Source organism: Malus domestica, chromosome 11 (genome assembly GCF_042453785.1).
Source record: "Malus domestica chromosome 11, GDT2T_hap1".
NCBI lineage: Eukaryota > Viridiplantae > Streptophyta > Magnoliopsida > Rosales > Rosaceae > Malus > Malus domestica.
This window is the reverse complement of record NC_091671.1, coordinates 38,088,910-38,108,096: the sequence shown is the minus strand read 5'-3', so window position 1 is coordinate 38,108,096 and position 19,187 is coordinate 38,088,910. Positions and strand designations below refer to the sequence as shown.

Sequence of the window (19,187 nt, the reverse complement as noted above, 5' to 3'; positions counted from 1 at the left end):
TGTTGTGCACAGGTTCTGTCTTCTTTGACTTTGAATTCAAAATTACTTTTGATGGAATTGATTTTCTTCATTGTGGCTTGAGTTGAATCCATAATATTTGAATTGCTTGTTGATTTTCTTGCTTTATCGAGCTAATATTGAATAAAGTGGCTTTGCAAAAATTTATAATGTAATAATAAGATGCTTGTTTTTTATAAATATGACAGAGTTTTTGGTTGTGCGTTTTTGTTTACCATTATTGCTGCATTTTCCCAGTAGCAATCAAAGTCCAGATCTTCATCTGTTGTGCTTTGTCGAAGAGAATTGTAGTGAATCATTTCTACATTTTTTGTGTCCAAAACTACCAAGGAGAAATGGTTGTAATGAAACAATGGGAAGAAAATCTTTGATACTTTTCCATATTGGTCCATCAATTGGTTGTATAACCTTTTCTTGTTTCGCAGAGTTGTTTCAATGATTTGTTCATTGATGTTGTGCTGTTGAAAATGAAAATCATCTAAAATCATAATTACATATTAATTGTTCTAATTTTTATATGTATATGTAAATATTTTTTTTGCAGAATATTAGTTGTTTTGTTTGCTCACAAAGATTGTTGTGGAGATATAGAAGTTCATTTGTTTCGTGATGTTCTCTTTTTCTCTTTTCAGGTAGTAGAAAGAATCAACAATCTGAGTTGATGTAGGTCCATTTGCCATCAAATTGTGCAAGTCTTCTTTCAACACCATTATTCTATAATAGTTGAAATCTGTAGTTTCTGCCGTCTAGTATTCATCGCTACAGGACAGTGCAAAAGTATTAGTTATACAATAATTCGTCGGTACTTATAAAGTTATGGGAGTGTGTAAAAAAACCTCAGTTAAGAGTTTTGTTTTGTATTACTTAAATGTTGTCTGTTGACCAGAATTGAGTTATTCTTCTTCTATCATCTGGTTTCAGCATCTTGTACACTTGAAGTTGTGTCCAATTCATACTGTTGTCTATGTGATTTGTTGCTGGAAAATCATCCGGTTGTGAAGAAGGCTCATCTTTTAAATCCAGGTTGAATGATGGAATTTCACCCAAGACTTTCTTTCTGTTTTTTATCGTTGGCTTTGTTGCTTTTTGGCTGAATGTTTGCTTTTTGACATGTAGATCATTCTTGTTGAGAGCATTGTTGCTTTTTAGAGCTTCAATAACTGTTTCTTGTTCTCTTTCTTTTGCCATTGGTGAAACATTTTTTTCCGGTAATGTGTCAATTTTGTCACTATGCTCATTTGTTTATTGTATTGCCTCTTTTTGCACTATTCCTTCTTCAATTTGTTCCTTGTTTGATTCTGAAACTGGTTTGGCATTTTCCTTTTTCTTTCTCTTTGAAACTGGTTTGTCATTCTCCTTTTTCTTTCTCTTGATTGTTGTTGGTGGTTGGAGTGTTTGGCATCTTTTCTTCTGCATCTTTGATTCACAATTGTTCTGTTCTGTTCTTTAGGTTGTGTCTCCATCTTCCTTTTCCTTTGTAGTGGTTGTTTTTTTTTTTTTTTGTACCTTTTTCTTTGCACTTTGCATTGGTTCTCCAACTTCTTCTTCAGTAGTGGTGTCAATCTGTAGATGAATTGTCTCATTCTTCGTACGTGATATGTTTTGTATTTCTCCAAGCATTTTCCTTTGTTCTATCCTCTTTGTTGTTTTGGATATCATTTTGACATTGGCTTTGGTTGAGTTTGACATTTGTACAGTTATTCTAACTGAAACCATCTGTCAATATAGTTTTTATTAGAATGCAACTTGATTGTAAATAAATAAAAATCAGTATGAGTACACAATTATATCTAAAACATACCAAGGTGAATTACTATTTATAGAAATAGAAAACATTTTTATAACTGCATAAATCTTTATAAGATTCATATAACTAAATAAATTAGAAATAAAAATGTACAATAGGAGGTGTATTATGTGTAAGATCTGAAAAAATTGCAATTCTATTTATAAATGAATCAATTGTAAACTATTTCGTAAACACTATTTTTTAAACTTTAAAAAACACAAACTATTTACTGAATGTACAAATTATTAACAGACAATCACACTAGTTCGTGTAATAACGTAACATATGTTTATACTTGTTCATGAATGCATCCCAGATTTTACTATTTCCGTACATTTTAATTCTATTTACAAATGAAACTAATTGTAAACTATTTCGTAAACAGTGTTTATTAAACTTAAAAATCGTGAACTATTTTACTCAAATGTAAAAATTACAAATAGAGAATCACACTAGTTCGTGTAATAGCATAATGTATGTTTATATATTGAACGATTAGCTAGTAAATAGTCTTTTTTTTGGTGAATCTGTGATGGATTCGTACTGAGAGTAAATAACAAAATAAATTTAAGCAAATAGTATAATCTGGGTTTTGTTTAAGTTGATGCATGTTATTCTATATGCTTGATTCTAGTAGATGTTAGTTATATAAACAATGAACCGTATGATTTTGTGAAATATGTTGAGAAAAATTGTAAGATTGTTACCTTTTGTTTATTTTCTGGGTATTTTTGCGACCAAGTTGCTCAATGAAGTTGAAATTTGTGTGAATTCATCCGTAAAAGAACTGGAATGATATACGAAATCAGGAAATGAGGATGGATGATTTGAGCTGGGGGCTGGGTTTCTGGTTTTTTTTATAGTGCATGCAGTTTCTTCATCGTGAATGGCTTATCTGTGCGTGAAAATGGAAGTTGGTGTTAGGGAGAGAAAGTGAAGTTAGTGCGAGAGTGAAATGATGATTTTTGCTGGGCGTTAATTATGCGTGAAGGATGGGAAATTTGGGTGCTGATTTGGAACTGAAAAAAAAAAAAACTGTTATTTTTCATTTTTTTAGATATAGTGTGTACATGTATTTCAAAAACAATTTAAGTTATCTAGAAGTTATCTAGTTTTTTGTTTTGCATAAATTTATCTAATTTGGTAACTATATTCTTTGGATAATAAAAAGGAACTTTAACAAAAAGGAACTGTTAAAATGTAAGGAACTTTAACGAAAAGCTCCTGGTACTGTTCACTTTAACGAAAAACCACATTTTTACACTAAAAGGTCAATCCTGGTACTATTCACTTTACCCTTTATTTTGTCCTTATCATTAAAACTCAAAGTTTTCAAGTCATTTTCATTAGTTTTCCTTAAAATGTAAGCATGTGAAATTTTTTAATATAGTTCTCATTCTTATAAGTTATAACTCAAAGAATCAGGTATGTGAAGTTGATTGGCTTCATACTAAACTTTACTTTTTTTTCATTTTTACATGGTTTCTTTAGATGAGTAATGGTGTTAGGCCCCCTAGAGCAAAAAAATTATAAAAATACGCAAGTATGAGATAGGGACCAGCATACAAGCCCACCTGAGCTCAGGGTTTTATATGTAGATGTACATTGATATAAAATGTAATTTGTAAAACTCATGCTAATGTAGTAAAATCCTCATCAGGAATGTCATCATATTGACGATGTTTATTTTGTCGTCTTCTGTCTTCAAGTATCTTCTTCAGTCCATTTGCATAACTATTCTCATGATTCACAAGTGTAGTTACAATTTGAGCTCTTTTGGCAAATACTTCTTCCTTCTCAAATGTGGCTTCTATTGGTTTGCCCTCTTGCACTTGGTTTGCAAATTGAATGACAAATATGCCACAATCCAATCTGCATTTTTTTTTATGGAAAAACAAATAGGTATGACAGATAATGAGATCATATTATAACATTCAATGACATATTAAAAGTGAAAAATGAAAGTATTTCTAAAACTAATGAAAATGGCTTGAAAACTTTGAGTTTTAACGAAAATTAGAAAATAAAGGGTAAAGTGAATAGTATCAGGATTGACTTTTTAGTGTAAAAATGTGTTTTTTTAGTGTAAAAATGTGTTTTTTCGTTAAAGTGAACAATACCAGGAGCTTTTCGTTAAAGTTCCCTATTTTTTTACCATAATGATTTTTTATTTTTATTTTTTGTGTTTTATTTTGCATATAATTTAATTAGACAACATATAAGTATTGAAAAAAATGGAACTATTTCTTGTTCGTAACACTGTTATGCAAACAGAACTATTTCTGAAACTATATTATGACACTATTTTTTAAAGTCTAAATTTATAGTATATTTTCCTAGAATGACTTTGTTTTCTGTGTCTCATTCCATATATTTGTAGTTAGATGACATATAATTACTGAAGAAATGAACTATTTGTTAATTTGTAATACTGTTTCGTAAAATGTAAAGAGTGAAAAATCAACTATTTCTGAAACTTCTTATGACATTATTTTGCAAACTGCAAACTTTTTTTCAAGTACGAGTCTTGTGTTTGTATATATGATTTTCATGGTCCTTCTTATATGTTTGAATGTATAAATTTGATTGAAAAGTATAAAGATCAACTTGTTGTGTGTACTTACGAGTCATCCTTTTGTTGTGCGCAAGTTAAGCATCTTTGAATATCTATTGTGAGGTTGTTGTCTCCTTTGAAATCTTTGTAAAATGCTTCTATTTTGTCTCTCTGCTAAAACAAATAAAAATAACATAAAAAAGAAAAAAAGAAATTGTATTATGAAGTTTGATTTTTCCTATCAGCATAAGAATATAGTTTGTAATTGAGTTATAGTTTTGTTCTTACCACTTACACAGCATGATCAAAGTATTGGTCTGTATGCCCATGTACCCTCGGTAGTTTGAAATTGTAGTGTGTCATTTTTCCATTTTTAATGTCCCAAACTACCAAGCCGAAGTGGAAGTAATGCTTGATTAGTATGAAGACATTTTCGACTTTATCCACATTATCTTGTAAAACTGTCTTCAATGTTTGGTCAATGTGCTTTTGATCACTCTTGCTTTTTTCAATCTCCATATCATTCTGTACCAAGAATACACATTTATTTATTAATCTTAATTAATAAGTAACACTAATTCTTAAACTAAACCAAGAATACACATTTTTTTTTCAATCTCCATATTATTCTGAACCGAGAATACACATTTAAAGTTTTAAAGTGAATGCAAAGCCTTTTGTAGGAGGCAAGTATACAAAGCAAACTGAACTAATATCAAAGTGAACTATTTAGCAAAGTGAACTAGAAAACCATACTTTATTACCAAAGCAAATTGAACTAATATCAAAGTGAGCTATTTAGCAAAGTGAACTAGAAAACCACACTTTGTTACCAAAGCAAACTAAACTATATATCAAAATGAACTATATATCAAAATGAACTATTTATCACAATGAACTAGAAAGCCACACTTTTTTACCAAAGCAAACTGTTTGGCACACTTTTTTGTAAACAAAACTGTTTGGTACTTAAAAAACTGAACTATATATCAAAATGAACTATTTATCACAATGAACTAGAAAACCACTTTTTTGTAAACAAAACTGTTTGGCACTTACAAAGATGAATGAAGGAAGATACAGATTTTGTTGTTGCCCTATTTTTGATTTGTTTTCTGCCATTGTGTATAACGAAGCATCAATTATGTTGGCGTCGATTGCTCCATCCACAAACAATGACGTCATATCTGTTTTTAGGACAACAAGCTCAGTCGCCATGGATCCTTGCCTTGGTTGCATCCAGAAGTAATCTCTGTATCAGATAATAAAACGCATTATATATCTATGTATATATATATGTGTACGTGTGTGTATACATGTATTAAGTTATGATTAATAATGTAAACTTACATTTTCTCTTGTATGTAATATTCCTTGAATTTTTCTTTTGTCTCATCTTCAAGTAACTTGTACACCCTTGTTGATGTAGGTAGATGATACCGTTTGTTAAGCTTTTGCTTTGTAGCCTTCTTTGCAAGTTTGTTTGCTATTTCTTTAGCAATTGGATTCAATGGTGATTCAACCTTTGGCTCCTCCTTTCCTTTCTCAATTATTGGTTCCAACGATTGGCTTTCTAACGGAACAATTGAAAGGCTTTCACTGTCACTCACAACATATATGTAATTTGCCTTCTTTTGTTTTCTTTGGATTGGGATATAATCATACTGTGGATCGACATTTGGTTTACAATCATCCCTCTTTCGAATATTTTTTACCATTGTTCTCGTCTTCTTTTTGGCAGTCTCTTTTCCTTACTTTTCAGGATCCTTGATGTTGGAGTCTGCATTTGAACATCTTGTTGAACTGCAGATGTTCCTTTTGCAGTGACAGTGTCTTTCTGAAACTGGTTATGACATTATTTTGCAAACTGTAAAGTTATACCATATTTTTCAAGAATGTGTCTTGTGTTTGTATATATGATTTTCAAGGTTTTTATGTGTTTGAATGTATAAATTTGATTGAAAAAATATAGAGATTAATTTGTTGTTTGTACTTACGAGTCATCATTTTGTTGTGCACAAGTCAAACATCTTTGAATTTCTATTGTGAGGTTGCTGTCATCTTTGAAATCTTTGTAAATTATTTCTATTTTATCTCTGCCAAAACAAATCATAAATAAATAAAAATAACATAAAAAACAAAAATGAAATTGTATTATGAAGTTTGATTGCATAAGAATATAGTTTATAATTGAGTTATGGTTTTGTTCTTACCACTTGCACAACATGATCAAAGTATTGGTATATATTACCATATATCCTTGGTAGTTTAGAATTATAGTGTCATTTTTGCCATCTTTAATGACCCAAATTACCAAGCTAGAGTGGAAGTAATGCTTGATCAATATGAAGATCTTTCCAACTTTTTCCACATTATCTTGTTAGACTCTCTTCAATATTTGGTCATTATCCTCCTGATCACTCTTGTTTTTTTTTCTATCTCCATGCTATTCTGAACCATCAACATACATTTATTTATGAATCTTAATCAATAAGTAACATTATTTCCTAAACTAAACCAAAACACTAAACATTATTTATGAAAGTTAATGAAATTTACAAAATATTTATTAAATCACACAAACACAAATTTTTGTAAACAGAACTGTTTGACACTTACAAAGATGAAAAAATGAAGATACAGATTTTTTTGTTGTCCTGCTTTTTATTCGTTTTCTGTCATTATGTAGAATAAAACATAAATTATGTTAGCGCTCTGTCCACAAACAATAATATCAGATCTGTTTTTAGGACAATAAGCCCAGTTGTCATGGAGCCTTGGTTAATCTAGAAGTAGTTTATATGTAAGAAAATAAAAAATAATATATATATATATATATATATATATATATATATATATATATATTAGTAAAACACAGAAATACCATCCAATGTCCCCATTCGTCTTAACCTTGATATTCTAGAACAAACTAAAATTTTGTTCCCAATTCCACATTTGCTCTTGCAAGAAGTTGTAACAACATACAGTCAATCTAAATACCAAACAAATCTGTAAAAATAAATTAGAGAAATGTAAATCTATGATTGAAAAGTGAACTTCACCTATTTAATTACCGATGCCACCAAATCCCATATTTTTGTGAGACAAGTCATTGCACTCCCGTCCTCATCATCTGACTCGGTTGACGAATCAGTACATGAAGTCGACATAGATAATAAGATGGAGAAAGTTTTTCCTTTTAATTTCTGGTCAGGAAATGGAATTGCAGACGAGGAAGAAGGTTTCTGGAAAATGAATGGCTTCCAAAGAGGCGGAACAGAAACTTAAAAGCCCTTCTATAGGGTTATAAATCTGAATATATACTGTCGTTTTAGGGCAAGCTAGCAGAACTTTGTTGCCTGAGTTGTATCGAGCATTTGGATGATTGAGTTGGGCTTCAACATTGGGTTTAGTCCTCTGAATAAATTTGATTTGGGCCTTTAATTTGACCGTTCAAATATGTGGGAATTGGAGGGGAGTGAGATTTTGAAAAGAAAGAATCATACTTTTTTCGTTTTAGCTGGATAAGTATGGTTTGGTTTGGTACGGTTTTGAGTGAAATGAAAACCAAAATCGTAATTTTTTACGGTTCGGTTCAGTGCGGTTTTAAAGTCAAAACTGAAATGAAATCAAACCATTTGGTTCAATTCAGTGCGGTTTCAAATGGTTTTGGTTTGATTTTCAAACCATTTACATACAGAATGAAAAAAAATCTCGTTGTCATCCTCTCTCTCTCTACGCTCTCTCACATAAATATTAGAAAAGGCCTAACCAAATTAGATAGAATTTGAGTAAATAACAATGAAACAAATTGATACACTTCTATCATTTTATACCAAAATATTTTCAACCAAAATAAACCATTTTTTACAAATTAAGGTACCCTAGTCAATATCTTTTACCATTTCACATTCATCACCAAAAAAAAACCAAAATTGAAGTCTTCAGTATCTTACCCAGAACCTGTCATCGCACCCTAAGAAAAGTAATAATAGCCCAAACAGAGCAATTGAGGACAAAAAGCATACATATCTGAATATAATTTACATGCATACACAAGAACCAATATTATGAAAATGTTTTGTCCCCAATATTATGAAAAATGTTTTGTCCCCAATGCCAAATGAGACCGAGAGCCGCACTGAGCAGGAAACAACTATTTAAATGTATGGATTGTAACAAAAACCTAATTAAAACATAACATCTACTATGGTTATTCAATTAAAAGTTCTTTCTATATTTGTGATGCGGTTTTCAAAAGCCAAAATCGAAACCAAACCGTTTTTCAATTCCAAGTGCCCACCACTACGTGAAGCACTTCTTGCCAAAACTTTTGTTTCTTGGTAATTTTACCAAGAAAATGATAAACATGCTCGTTACTCATGTTTAATCATGATCATTATTTTTGTTAAATTTGTTCAATTTAGTTGTCAAAAAATAAAGAAAAATGTGTACGAAACCAAAAGTGTGTAAAACAAAATCATTTGCTTGTTGCATTAGAAATTCGATAACAAAGAGATCCCTCAAACCATTTTAGTGTCAAGACTTAAGAGTGAATCATGGTATTAGTAGTTTATATGTAGATTAGCAATTTAGCACTGCCAGGAGCTCGAAGTACTACATATCTACCTCGCCAGCCTCTCCTGGGGCCCCTGCGATGTCAAGTCCCTCCGCCGGTGGCACAGGTGGTTTAGTTGGCTGTGGTGGCATGATTCGTTGCGACGGCGGTGTGATTTGCACTGGTGGTGCCAGCAATTGCATGATTGGCAGTGGTGGTGGCGACGGTGGCATGATATCTGGGTGATTGATGGCAATGAGAGTGGTGGTATGACTGGTGCCGGTGGTGGCGATGGCAGAATAATGATTGGTACGGCAATGGCGGTGGCAGACTAATGATTGGTACAGGTGGCAGTGACGGCTGTGGCAGAGATTGGTACAAGTGGCGGTGACGGCAGTGGCATTACCTGTACAAGTGGTGGCGATGGCAGTGGTAGGATTGGTACAGGCAGAGCGCTAGTTTCCGGTGTAGATGGTGTCATTGGTCGTAGGCTCCGTCGCAGAACTCTTTAGACAAGGCACTTATTGCACTGTAGTGCCGACATAAGTTCCGCGGGCCACCGCTGACATTATATTAATCTCATCCATCGCAATGTTACGTCAGCCACCCGAAACTTGGTCGCAGTTGAGTTTAATCGCCTCCTCCGTCGCAGAAGTGCCTTCAAAATCGCTGTACATCACATCCGCCGCCGCCACTGCCGACGGCTGACTTTTGCAATAGTGTTGCCCTTTACAATAGGACTGATGTATGACATGAAATTCGAGGTACGATTCAAAATATGGACATTCGAACAGGGAAAAAAATTCGAACACACAACTTTCTATAATTTAGATGTCAAGGACATGCACTCTAGACATAAATTACTACTGAATTCAAAGTCGGAATACATGTTCATAACTTGCAAGTTACAGCTAAACATTACACGAAGATAACGAGTGTACTGTTGCGTGTCGCCCTGCAAATACTCCTTTTGCTTATCCTGATGTGAATGATAGTTGAAGCAGCGCTCATCCAACCATGGTGCGCTTTCGGCCTCGTTGTCTCACTGTAAAAATTGTGAAGACATAAGAAAACTTAAAAGGAAAGAGGATTAAAGAAAGTATAAAGGAATTCTAAAGCCGTATTTTGAGAAACAGACTGAGCAGAAACGGGAGGTCACACCTTGAGCTAACTTGTTTAATGTGGATGACCACTGCTTTGAGGACTTCCGATACGCAGCAAGTATCCGATCCATCTGTACAAGAATGAAAGCATGAGAATAAATTTGATTATTCAACATAGAGTTTGAATACAGTTTCGAAAACAACTGAGTCTTTTCCGAAACTGATAAATGGAAATCATGTAAAATACATGCCAAGAACTTGTACTCTAACAACTGCTCTAAGACGAATGTCTCGGGCCAAGACAAACTGTTAGAACTCTGTTCAGTTCGGCCATTTCTGAACTACACTTATTTCATTTTCTTGAAAAATAAAAAAGTTACGAACTAACGAAAAGATAATGCAGATTTTGAAAAACCAAAGATTAAGTGGAAAAAGAACAAACTTGGCTTACCACATTCCCACACGAAGAATGCATTGAGAGCAAAGCTCTTTCCAGTACATACAAATCCACAGCTTTGTCTTCTGGAAGGGTTGATGTAAAGCTCAGACCGAAATCAATGACAACCTTGGAGAAGAAAATTGTGAATTTGATGCAAATCCGTAAAAGCACTTGAGCAAAAATTGGAAGAACAAAGTGAACATAAGTAAATCACTCACCAACTGATTAGTACTAGCTCTGATTAACAAGTTAGATGTGGTCAAGTCCCCATGAATGAGGCCACCATCATGTAGTTTCGCAATTGCTTGACCAATCTGCATTGCAATATCATCAATGCGTTCTTCAGCAACACTTCCATCGCCTAACCCGAATCTAAGAAATACATCTTTGACAGAAGGACCCTCCACGTATTCAAATGTTAGGGTATGCAGCACAGTGTCTACATGGTAAAGCACTGGAGTACAGACCCTGAGCCGTCTTGCTTTCGTCATGCACCTGGCCTCCTGCTCCAACATGTCCATTTTAGTGAAAAACCAGATGGGAATAAAAAGGCTACTAGCAAATTTCATCACAAAAGCAAAACCTCATCAAGAAAGAAAAAAACAAACCGCATTGAGGCGCTTGAGCGTAAGCTTTGCATCCAAAGACGGATGCCTATACTTCTTTGAAAAACGCTCCTTGACAATTGACCTCCTTCCCACGAAGTCTGACTCAAAAACCCTCTGGAAATAGAGGAATAGAAAACTTTTAGCCCCAATTTCTTATCCAGTTCAAAATACACATATTAGAATATGAAAACTCACAGCTTCGGCTCCTTGCTTGATCAGAACAAGCGAGCTATCTCCACCATCCGCCTTGGTTTCCATGGAAAATAACTGGGTTCAGATTTCCTGAACAAAAAATTCATGCAAACGATTCAGCTAAACAGAACATAAACAAACACCTTTTTTGCTTTCTGCATGACTACCCAAAACCAAACCAACCATCTCAATGTTTTTACAAACCAATAAAATTTCTAGCTTTACATAATGGGTTCAGATTGGATGGACCAAATTTTCATGCAACCATAAGGACTCAACAAAAAAGAACACTATAAAGGTTACCACTTTTGAATGCTGCAACACCCAAAACCCAGATCCGGAACCTTTATCCTAGGTATCTGAAACTCCCTCTCTAAACGCCACAAAATTGGAACAAGCTGAGCTCTATGGGTTTGGGGATGAGAAAGATACCATTTTTACCCCGTCCGATGTATCCCGGAGTTTTCTATGAACTTATTCTAAATTCCGATGTGTGACTTTTTACATTATTCAACACAAAGACTGAGGTGTGAGACTAAACTTTTAACCACTCGAGCCTTCAGACCAAAACACACAATCTCTTGCACAGAATTCTTCGTCTTCAACATTCTTCTGCCAAAATATTAAAGGTTATACCCCCCCCCCCTCTCTCTCTCTCTCCCTCTCTCTCTCTACATCCTCAGCAGTCCAAACAAAGATTACAATCAACTGATTGCAGCTCAGCTATAAGCATCCATTGCAATTTACTCAGTTGAAGACAAAACCCAATTAAAAGCACATATGATAGCATTTAATTACTCGTATAAACCTAAAACACTTTGCAAATCAACTTGTGGAACAAAAGGAAACGAGCGAACCTTGAGATAGAGAAAAGCAAGCTCCTTCAGTTTCAGATGACGTTTAGGAGTCACCGACCCAATAGAGCAAAGAGAAGGAAGAGAGAGAGAGAGAAACGGCGGAGGCTGGCGGCGGGAGTGAAGGTTGAGGCTGGGTTTTCTGTGGTTCAGTTTATTCGCCGCCACTGGCTATGAAGAAGCTCTCAGCAATTCCGCGAATTTGGGAACCCTCCACTCCACTTTCCCGCCCGAGACGACGCCGTATGGCTTTATTAAACTTGGGTTAACTGCATGTTTGCACCATAATTCATAGAGATCTTTCATTTTGGTCCTTCTACCTTTTTTTCATCCCAAGTTGATCTAAGAAATAAAAGTGTACTCTTTTTGTAAAAGTTTATAGAACTATACATGATCACTTTTTTTAAGGCGATTTCGGTAATTCATCTAGGTTTTAAGTGTCATTCATTTACTCATATATGAAATTTTGCGTCCAGAGTTACAAATGTTTTATACTCAAAATCGTTCAAAATCAATGAAATCGAATAGGCAATTTGATTTGAGAGTTGCTTTCCTAATCATCACTAAAATTGATTGAACTTAAGAGTTATGTTTCCACTACATGAATCAACTAAATTGAACTATGCCTACCACTAATCGTTTTCAACATTTGACATATTTTGAAAGTTTACGAACCAACTTGGGACACAGAAAAAGCAAATGAGGACCAAATTGGAACAAGCATCAAAGTTTAGTGGTCAAAATCATACAATGCTTGAAAATGAATAATGGGCTTGAGAAGGCCCATAACCCAAGTAGGAATGACCCAAACCTTCAAAATTTACGAACGATCCCATTTTCTTGTTCTCTGCGGTACAGTTTGGTACGTGGACGGGACGGAACGGAGTGAGATGAGGCGTTCCGTCCCACGTTTGGTGTGCCTAAAACGAGTGGAACATGCTGTTCCACGGGACGAATTTTGGGTGAATTTTCGTTCCGCCTCATCCCCTGGAACGACTCGTTCTACATCCGTGGAACACAAAATTATAACCTCTCCGTCTCCTTCTTCTTTCTCCTTATTTCCATCCGAGGGCATCTTTGCTCCCTTTCCTGTCCAGTCCCGTCCAATCCGATTTCGTTCCGTCTCATCCCGTCTGCATACCAAACGATACTGACAAAATAGAACGAGATGGAACAGAGCAAAGGTTTTGTGTTATGTTTGGTATGCACACAAAAAAATTGAATAAAAAAAGATCCTATACATCTAAAGCATGAGGAATATTTGGTAGTATAGACTTTTTCCTATCTATTATTTGCTGCACTACCACACAAGAAGCAGCTTTTATCCATTGATTAACGTCGAAAACTAAGATTCAACAAGCTATCAATCGCATTAAAAGACCTGGGTCAATCTGCAGCGCGACATAAGTGGCTCCGTGCTGATGCCTGCTAGCTGGGTGCAGTCGACGGCTACAGGAGACGATGAGGATGAGGAGGTAGGCTACGGGGAAAAGAAATGCACCGGCAAAGAAGATGGATTAGGGTTTGTTTTATGATTTGGATGGTGTAAATATTGAAAAAGATGAGGGCTATTTTTTTCTTAAAATTTTATAATTTTGTGCTTTTTTTTTTTGGGAGAAAAAGAAACACAAAATTATTTTGTGTTCCACAAGAGTGGAATAAGTCGTTCTAAGGGGAGGTGAAATGAAAATTTAATCAAATTTCGTTACGTGGAACAACACATCCCATTGTCTTTAGCGCACCAAACGTAAGATAGAGTGCATTCTGTTCCTATCCCATGTACCAAAAGGTACCTGCGGAATCCTAAACCTAGACCCCTCTTTTGAAATTTGGGGGTAAATCAATTTCAAACCTTCCATACCCCTAGAAACCCTAATTCGTAGGAACCAGACCCAAATTCTTGCCCAGCATGAAGAGGGCAATTCCATGGAGTGACGAGGAAGGAGATTCGGATTCCTCATCTGGGAAGTCATCAGATTCACCACCCTCCGAGAAAACAGCTTCACAAGGTACATATACATATACACACACATACATATATATATATATATATATATACATATTTGTATAAGTACTGGCTGGGGTTTTGTGATCTGTGTATTGAATTTGTTTTAGCTGGCTGCATACTCTGTTATTTCTGCAGTGAAATCTGGGAAGCCAAAGAGCAAAGTTGTGGACTTTGAGGCACTGAAGCAACATGGCTACAAGGGTGGGCCGTCTGTGCTGGGTGTGCCGCCACCGAAAGCGCCGGAGCAGGAGCCGAACTGGACTTGGTCTACCGGCAGGGAGGACGGTAAGGACGGCAAGCCCGGAACCAAGAAAACCGAGGAAGAAGAAGAATCTTATGAACAACGACAGAAGACGAGAGCTGCATTGGCCTCGGGAGAGAAGCTGGAAACTGCGCTGACCCGGAGCGATAAGCGAAACCTGTCGTTTTCGCAGAAGGAGAAGAGGAAGAGAGAGCTTGGGCAGGCAAGCAGGGGGAAGAACTACGTCGAAGAAGAGAAGAGGTTGCTGAGGGATAGTGGTGTTTACTCTGGTTTTGATACATAGAAATAGTCAAAACTTTCACATGTAATTTGTAATTTGTCAATAATCTTCCACTGGATTATGAAACGACGCTTTCGACGAAGAATTTCTGGGTTTGTTGAAGACAATCTCTTCCACTTATCTTAATTACATAACTGATCATGTTCTTGCGAAATCCGAATGAAAGAGCCTGGAATAAAATTAGCTTATAATGTACAGAGGAGTCAGAGTGTTCGAAAAATAAACTGATCTGGTTGAGCACATACAGTTGCATTCAAACAACTGAAAACTCTTGGTCTTGGATATAATCCATGCATGTAAAGATCCCTCATAAGTAAGCCAGAAGAACGATGCGAAGTGTCAAGTGACACGAAAAAACTGTGGACAGCTTCTATCAGGTCTTGCTCGACAGATGGTTACAAACAGGAAGCGATTTTTTCAGTGCAAGCCTTCTCGTAGTCTTGCTCGACTGCTCTCTTCGCAAAGCCAATGTGGTTACAGATCAGGTGGAGATGTTGACCTATTGGGAAGAGTCCTGTATATTGCTCTGATTGTATTTGGGGTTGTTCTGCAACAACCTCCTACAAGGGAAGCCCCTACCTCACACCATTTGTTTACATACGAGACAAAATCTTCATCTGAAACCCCAGTGTTTTGCTGCAATGCGGAAAAAAGAAAAGAAAGTATCAGAAGAGTTGGTGTCTCGACAAGAATATCATGACTGTAGATTTCCTGCACTAATTCCATCTTCCAGATAACCACAATATTTTGACAGATAATTATATCTTAAACACGATACAACCATAGAAATTTAACTTACCACCCACATCATTCTATCTGCATCATAGCTTTCACCACTGTTTGGGTACACAATAATTGGTTTTGTAGCCACCTGAAGGAATTGAACATGAAACTAACTACAGGAGCTCGAAAAACAGGGTCATGTTGCAATTATTCAGGAAATCATACAAATTCGTAATATATATGGAAAATATGGCATATAAAAAATGAGTAGGACGTGTCATTTGCTGCCCCAACAGTTGATCACAGAAAGTTCTCAGATATCTCCGTTAAAGCTTTTTAATGATTTAATAAAAATAAGGACCATAAACTTATTCAAACGCAATACAAATATCCTAAATGATCATACCTGTGTAATTAATGTTAACAGTCCATGGATAAATCTAGGGGGGGTGCAGTTGATTCCAACTGCAACGACTTTCTTGCATGATTCAGCAACTGAGGCGCATTCAAGGAGAGAATCACCACTAACAACATTGATGCCATCTTTAGAGTTGAAAGAAAACCACGCAGGAAGTTGCATATTTTCTTCTTCCAAAAGCTCAGCATAAGCCTGCATAAACACCAAGCATGATTAACTGTTACTATACGTCTCTTGAGCATTAACCCATTTTCTGAATTTTATATCCACCACTTTCGGTCACAAATTTGAGTACTGACCAATCAAAAACAGTAGTCACCTAATTAAACAGTTTGATCATTTGTAAGCTAGTCTAGTACGAAACCTAGAATAACGAAACTATGGCCTGTCCAGATTTCCTTAACCAACAAGGACAAGAGGAAACTAAACGCTATCAACAAGCTTGCGATCATTACCTGAGCCTCCAGCTTATTTGGAACCGTTTCAAATGCAAGTAGGTCAGGACCCGATGCTGCTAGGACCTGGACCCTTCTCCGATGAAAATCTTTTAATCTTCCTAGCGTCATAGCCTCACCATAATCTCCACTGCCAAGGAACAGACCAAAAATATGAATATAAATAAATCCTTGTGAACACTTGAAGTTCAGACAATGATGCCCTTTTCATGCAAATAACAGCAGGCGGGACTATCTAACTTCATTTTTCAAAGCTTACACTGGGATCAAAGGAGTACATTTCCCTAAGAGAAAATTCTATTCATATTGTGTCAACAATTCAGTTAAAGGCGTGCAACTATTTACACGCGAGTTTTTGGAACCAAAGTCAATGGAAATAACAGCTGATGCAATGACTTTTACTAGCAGAAATGAATCACCTGTACTCAGACCCATCAGCCAAATAAGCACCATAGCTCCCCACAGATGCTGCAACTAAGATTGGCCTACGCTTGAGAATTCTACCATTCGCACTGTCAGCAGAAGAGCATTGAGTACATCTGTCGTAATACACATCACGTGCCTCACGGGCAATTTCAACACTTTTCCGAAGCAAGGCTTCACTCTCTTCTGTTGAATATCCTTTGGCCTCGAAACCTTGAATGGTGGCCTGCATAGCAACTAACACTTTCAGCTTCACGAAAAAATATAAATTGAGAGAGCCATTATTAGTAACCGGCATTACCTGATAGGACGCTGTGATTATGATATCTGCACCAGCTTCAAGGTATTCAATGTGTAACTGCTCCATTACGCAACAAAACAACACGGTATGTGGTCCTATTAGTTAATCAAGTCTACAAATGAATTACATTGACTTAAATCAATCTCCATTCTTTTGATTTCGTCTTAACAAAAGCTGAATCCTTTACCCAAAAAAGAAAGCACATGTTCAATCCTGCCTAACTTAGTGGTAGCGAAATGTACGAATTAACGTTGTGATCAGCTTATAGAAGTCACATTCCTCACTAAAATACATGATCAAAGCAGAGCAATAAGTTTTCTCATGTTAATCTTGGTCATTGCAAGTTTCCTTCTGATCCAAACAAAATCTGACAACTTTGGTCCAAATTCATAAACAAAAACCAAAATCCCAGCAAAAATCGAATGCTAATTCCAAAAACACAAAGCTCAAAATTGTCAAAATTGTCAAAAATAAGAAAATTTCACAGCAAAAGTAGCACTTGAAACTTGGCAAAAACCCATTATTCTGCACATACGCTACACTCGTCAGAGTACAAAACAAAACAATTATATCTACATTTTCTAGAGAGAGAGATGAGGGTACCGTGCGAATGAGGTGAGGGGAAGTGAGAAGGCATTTGGCGCTCCAGAGAGGATCGTTGAGGTCAGCACCGTGGCGTTCGAGCTCGGTGGCAAGTCCACCGTCGACCACCGCGATGCCGCCCGCCTGCCTGAGAAAGTCCCTCATTAACGACGGCGTTTTAGCGCTGCTGCTGCTGCCCATCCCGTCGTCAACAGAACCACCGCTCTCTGAATGTGTGGGGTCAATTTTGTATTTGTAGTTGTGAGGAAACCGGAAAAACTAACTAAACCGCCAACACCTGGCTCCCTCCTCTGTTTTTGCTCTTTATAGCTTTTTGGTTGCTCAAGAAATAAGAATTTACTTTTTGAAATTAGCATTTCGACCCCTCAAGTTTCGTACAATAACAAAATGTCCACGGGTAACGTTGGCTTTGCGAATTAGGTTTTATGGTAATGAAACTCTTGTTTAGTGGTATTTTTTCTCACTTGTAAATGAGAGGATTCGAATTCGGCTCTCTTAGTTGGTATGTGTCACTCATAAATATAATTGACTCATTATATGTCGGCTCAACTTTCTTTTTATCCCAGGCCCAATATCTAAGTATATTTATAAACTAGACCAAAGACTGTGGAGTAAAATGTTTTCCTCAATTGTGGAAAAGAATTTTGATGGAGAGGTAAGTGGTGTATTCAACTAAAATTTTAAAATAATTAAAAGAGTTTAAACGATCAAGAACATTCAACCAGAATTTTAAATGAAATCATGAAAGTTTTAAGGTATTTAATTAAGATTTAATGGAGTTTATAAAAGTCCATAGAATTTGAGTGTATTGAATCATGATTTTAAAAGAGTGTAAAAGTTTCTTGTATTCAATCATGGTTTGATATAAAGGATTTTAAAAAATGAAGAATTTTGACGGATTTCATAGTGTATTTTAGGCTTTAACAAATCATGTCTCTCCTCTAAGGAGGAAATGGGAAAAGTCTAATATAAGAGGAGGGGAGATAGGGTCAGACCGCACAATAGACCAATCACACATTAGGTAACGAACTCTAAGGGAATCAAAACTTACAAAAATGATACATCTTCAATGTCTACATTAGTCAAACCGACCTTTCGATTGCAAGCGAAGAGTCACTAAACTGTAATAGTAGTTAGTAAGTTGATACTAGTGTTCAATTTGAAAGAATGTCCCTACCAAATGTGAAAGGGGTACCTTATTATGTGCATTATTTATTGTTGGTTGATTTTCATGCCAATTGCATGTGTGCTTCATGTGGATATGGTAAGGGGGTGATTAAAAGTCCACAAATAGCAGAAGGATATCCACCAAATTTCCATATCCAAGATCCCTAAAGCCCCACACGTATCAAGTGGAACTGTCCTTTGAGATTTCTAGTGGAACATTAGGTAAATATGCATTGCACACCAAAAAAGTGGAAACCAGTTTGATTTTGGGTTTCTAGTAGTATTCTTTCTTTTCTTAATTTCAAACAAGAAAGAATTGCCCATCGATTCTTCGTTTTCTCTTTGCAGGACGCCTATCCTTTCTTAATTGAACGGATTTTACAGTGTTAATGTCAATTTTTGTACGATAACACATTGATACATAATCCTATT

General features: G+C 35.8%; 4 protein-coding genes across 10 annotated transcripts; 1 reads left to right on the top strand and 3 right to left on the bottom strand.

Annotated features, from left to right (window-relative positions):
* Window positions 1-3,334: 3,334 nt before the first annotated feature.
* LOC103448964 (uncharacterized) lies at window positions 3,335-7,639 on the bottom strand. Of its 6 annotated transcripts, XM_070807397.1 has the most exons (7): window positions 7,424-7,624; window positions 6,981-7,036; window positions 6,359-6,457; window positions 5,712-6,204; window positions 5,421-5,613; window positions 4,657-4,886; window positions 3,335-3,679 (listed from the first exon to the last, which is right to left on the bottom strand). In XM_070807397.1, exons 4-7 carry the CDS (start codon window positions 6,077-6,079, stop codon window positions 3,439-3,441), a joined length of 1,032 nt encoding a protein of 343 aa, XP_070663498.1. In that variant the 5' UTR covers window positions 6,080-6,204; window positions 6,359-6,457; window positions 6,981-7,036; window positions 7,424-7,624; the 3' UTR covers window positions 3,335-3,438. The 6 variants fall into 6 exon arrangements, 5 of the variants coding, with proteins under 5 accessions (XP_070663498.1, XP_028945007.1, XP_070663499.1 ...); XM_029089174.2 differs by lacking the exon at window positions 6,981-7,036 and having other exon boundaries at window positions 7,424-7,639; XM_070807398.1 differs by lacking the exons at window positions 6,981-7,036; window positions 7,424-7,624 and adding an exon at window positions 6,575-6,763.
* A 2,081-nt stretch (window positions 7,640-9,720) lies between these two features.
* On the bottom strand, window positions 9,721-13,265 carry LOC103448965 (uncharacterized). The gene is made up of 7 exons (XM_008388234.4): window positions 12,119-13,265; window positions 11,265-11,351; window positions 11,070-11,183; window positions 10,680-10,964; window positions 10,474-10,587; window positions 10,081-10,153; window positions 9,721-9,964 (listed from the first exon to the last, which is right to left on the bottom strand). Exons 2-7 carry the CDS (start codon window positions 11,325-11,327, stop codon window positions 9,927-9,929), a joined length of 687 nt encoding a protein of 228 aa, XP_008386456.1. The 5' UTR covers window positions 11,328-11,351; window positions 12,119-13,265; the 3' UTR covers window positions 9,721-9,926.
* Window positions 13,266-13,755: 490 nt separating this feature from the next.
* Window positions 13,756-14,750, top strand: LOC103448966 (uncharacterized). Its single transcript, XM_008388235.4, has 2 exons — window positions 13,756-14,124; window positions 14,259-14,750. Exons 1-2 carry the CDS (start codon window positions 14,025-14,027, stop codon window positions 14,666-14,668), a joined length of 510 nt encoding a protein of 169 aa, XP_008386457.1. The 5' UTR covers window positions 13,756-14,024; the 3' UTR covers window positions 14,669-14,750.
* An 8-nt stretch (window positions 14,751-14,758) lies between these two features.
* LOC103448967 (homocysteine S-methyltransferase 2) lies at window positions 14,759-17,868 on the bottom strand. Of its 2 annotated transcripts, none has more exons than XM_070807396.1 (7): window positions 17,589-17,868; window positions 16,986-17,042; window positions 16,681-16,910; window positions 16,262-16,391; window positions 15,795-15,998; window positions 15,465-15,561; window positions 14,759-15,301 (listed from the first exon to the last, which is right to left on the bottom strand). In XM_070807396.1, exons 1-6 carry the CDS (start codon window positions 17,766-17,768, stop codon window positions 15,496-15,498), a joined length of 867 nt encoding a protein of 288 aa, XP_070663497.1. In that variant the 5' UTR covers window positions 17,769-17,868; the 3' UTR covers window positions 14,759-15,301; window positions 15,465-15,495. The 2 variants fall into 2 exon arrangements, with proteins under 2 accessions (XP_070663497.1, XP_008386458.3); XM_008388236.4 differs by having other exon boundaries at window positions 15,465-15,536.
* Window positions 17,869-19,187: the final 1,319 nt, after the last annotated feature.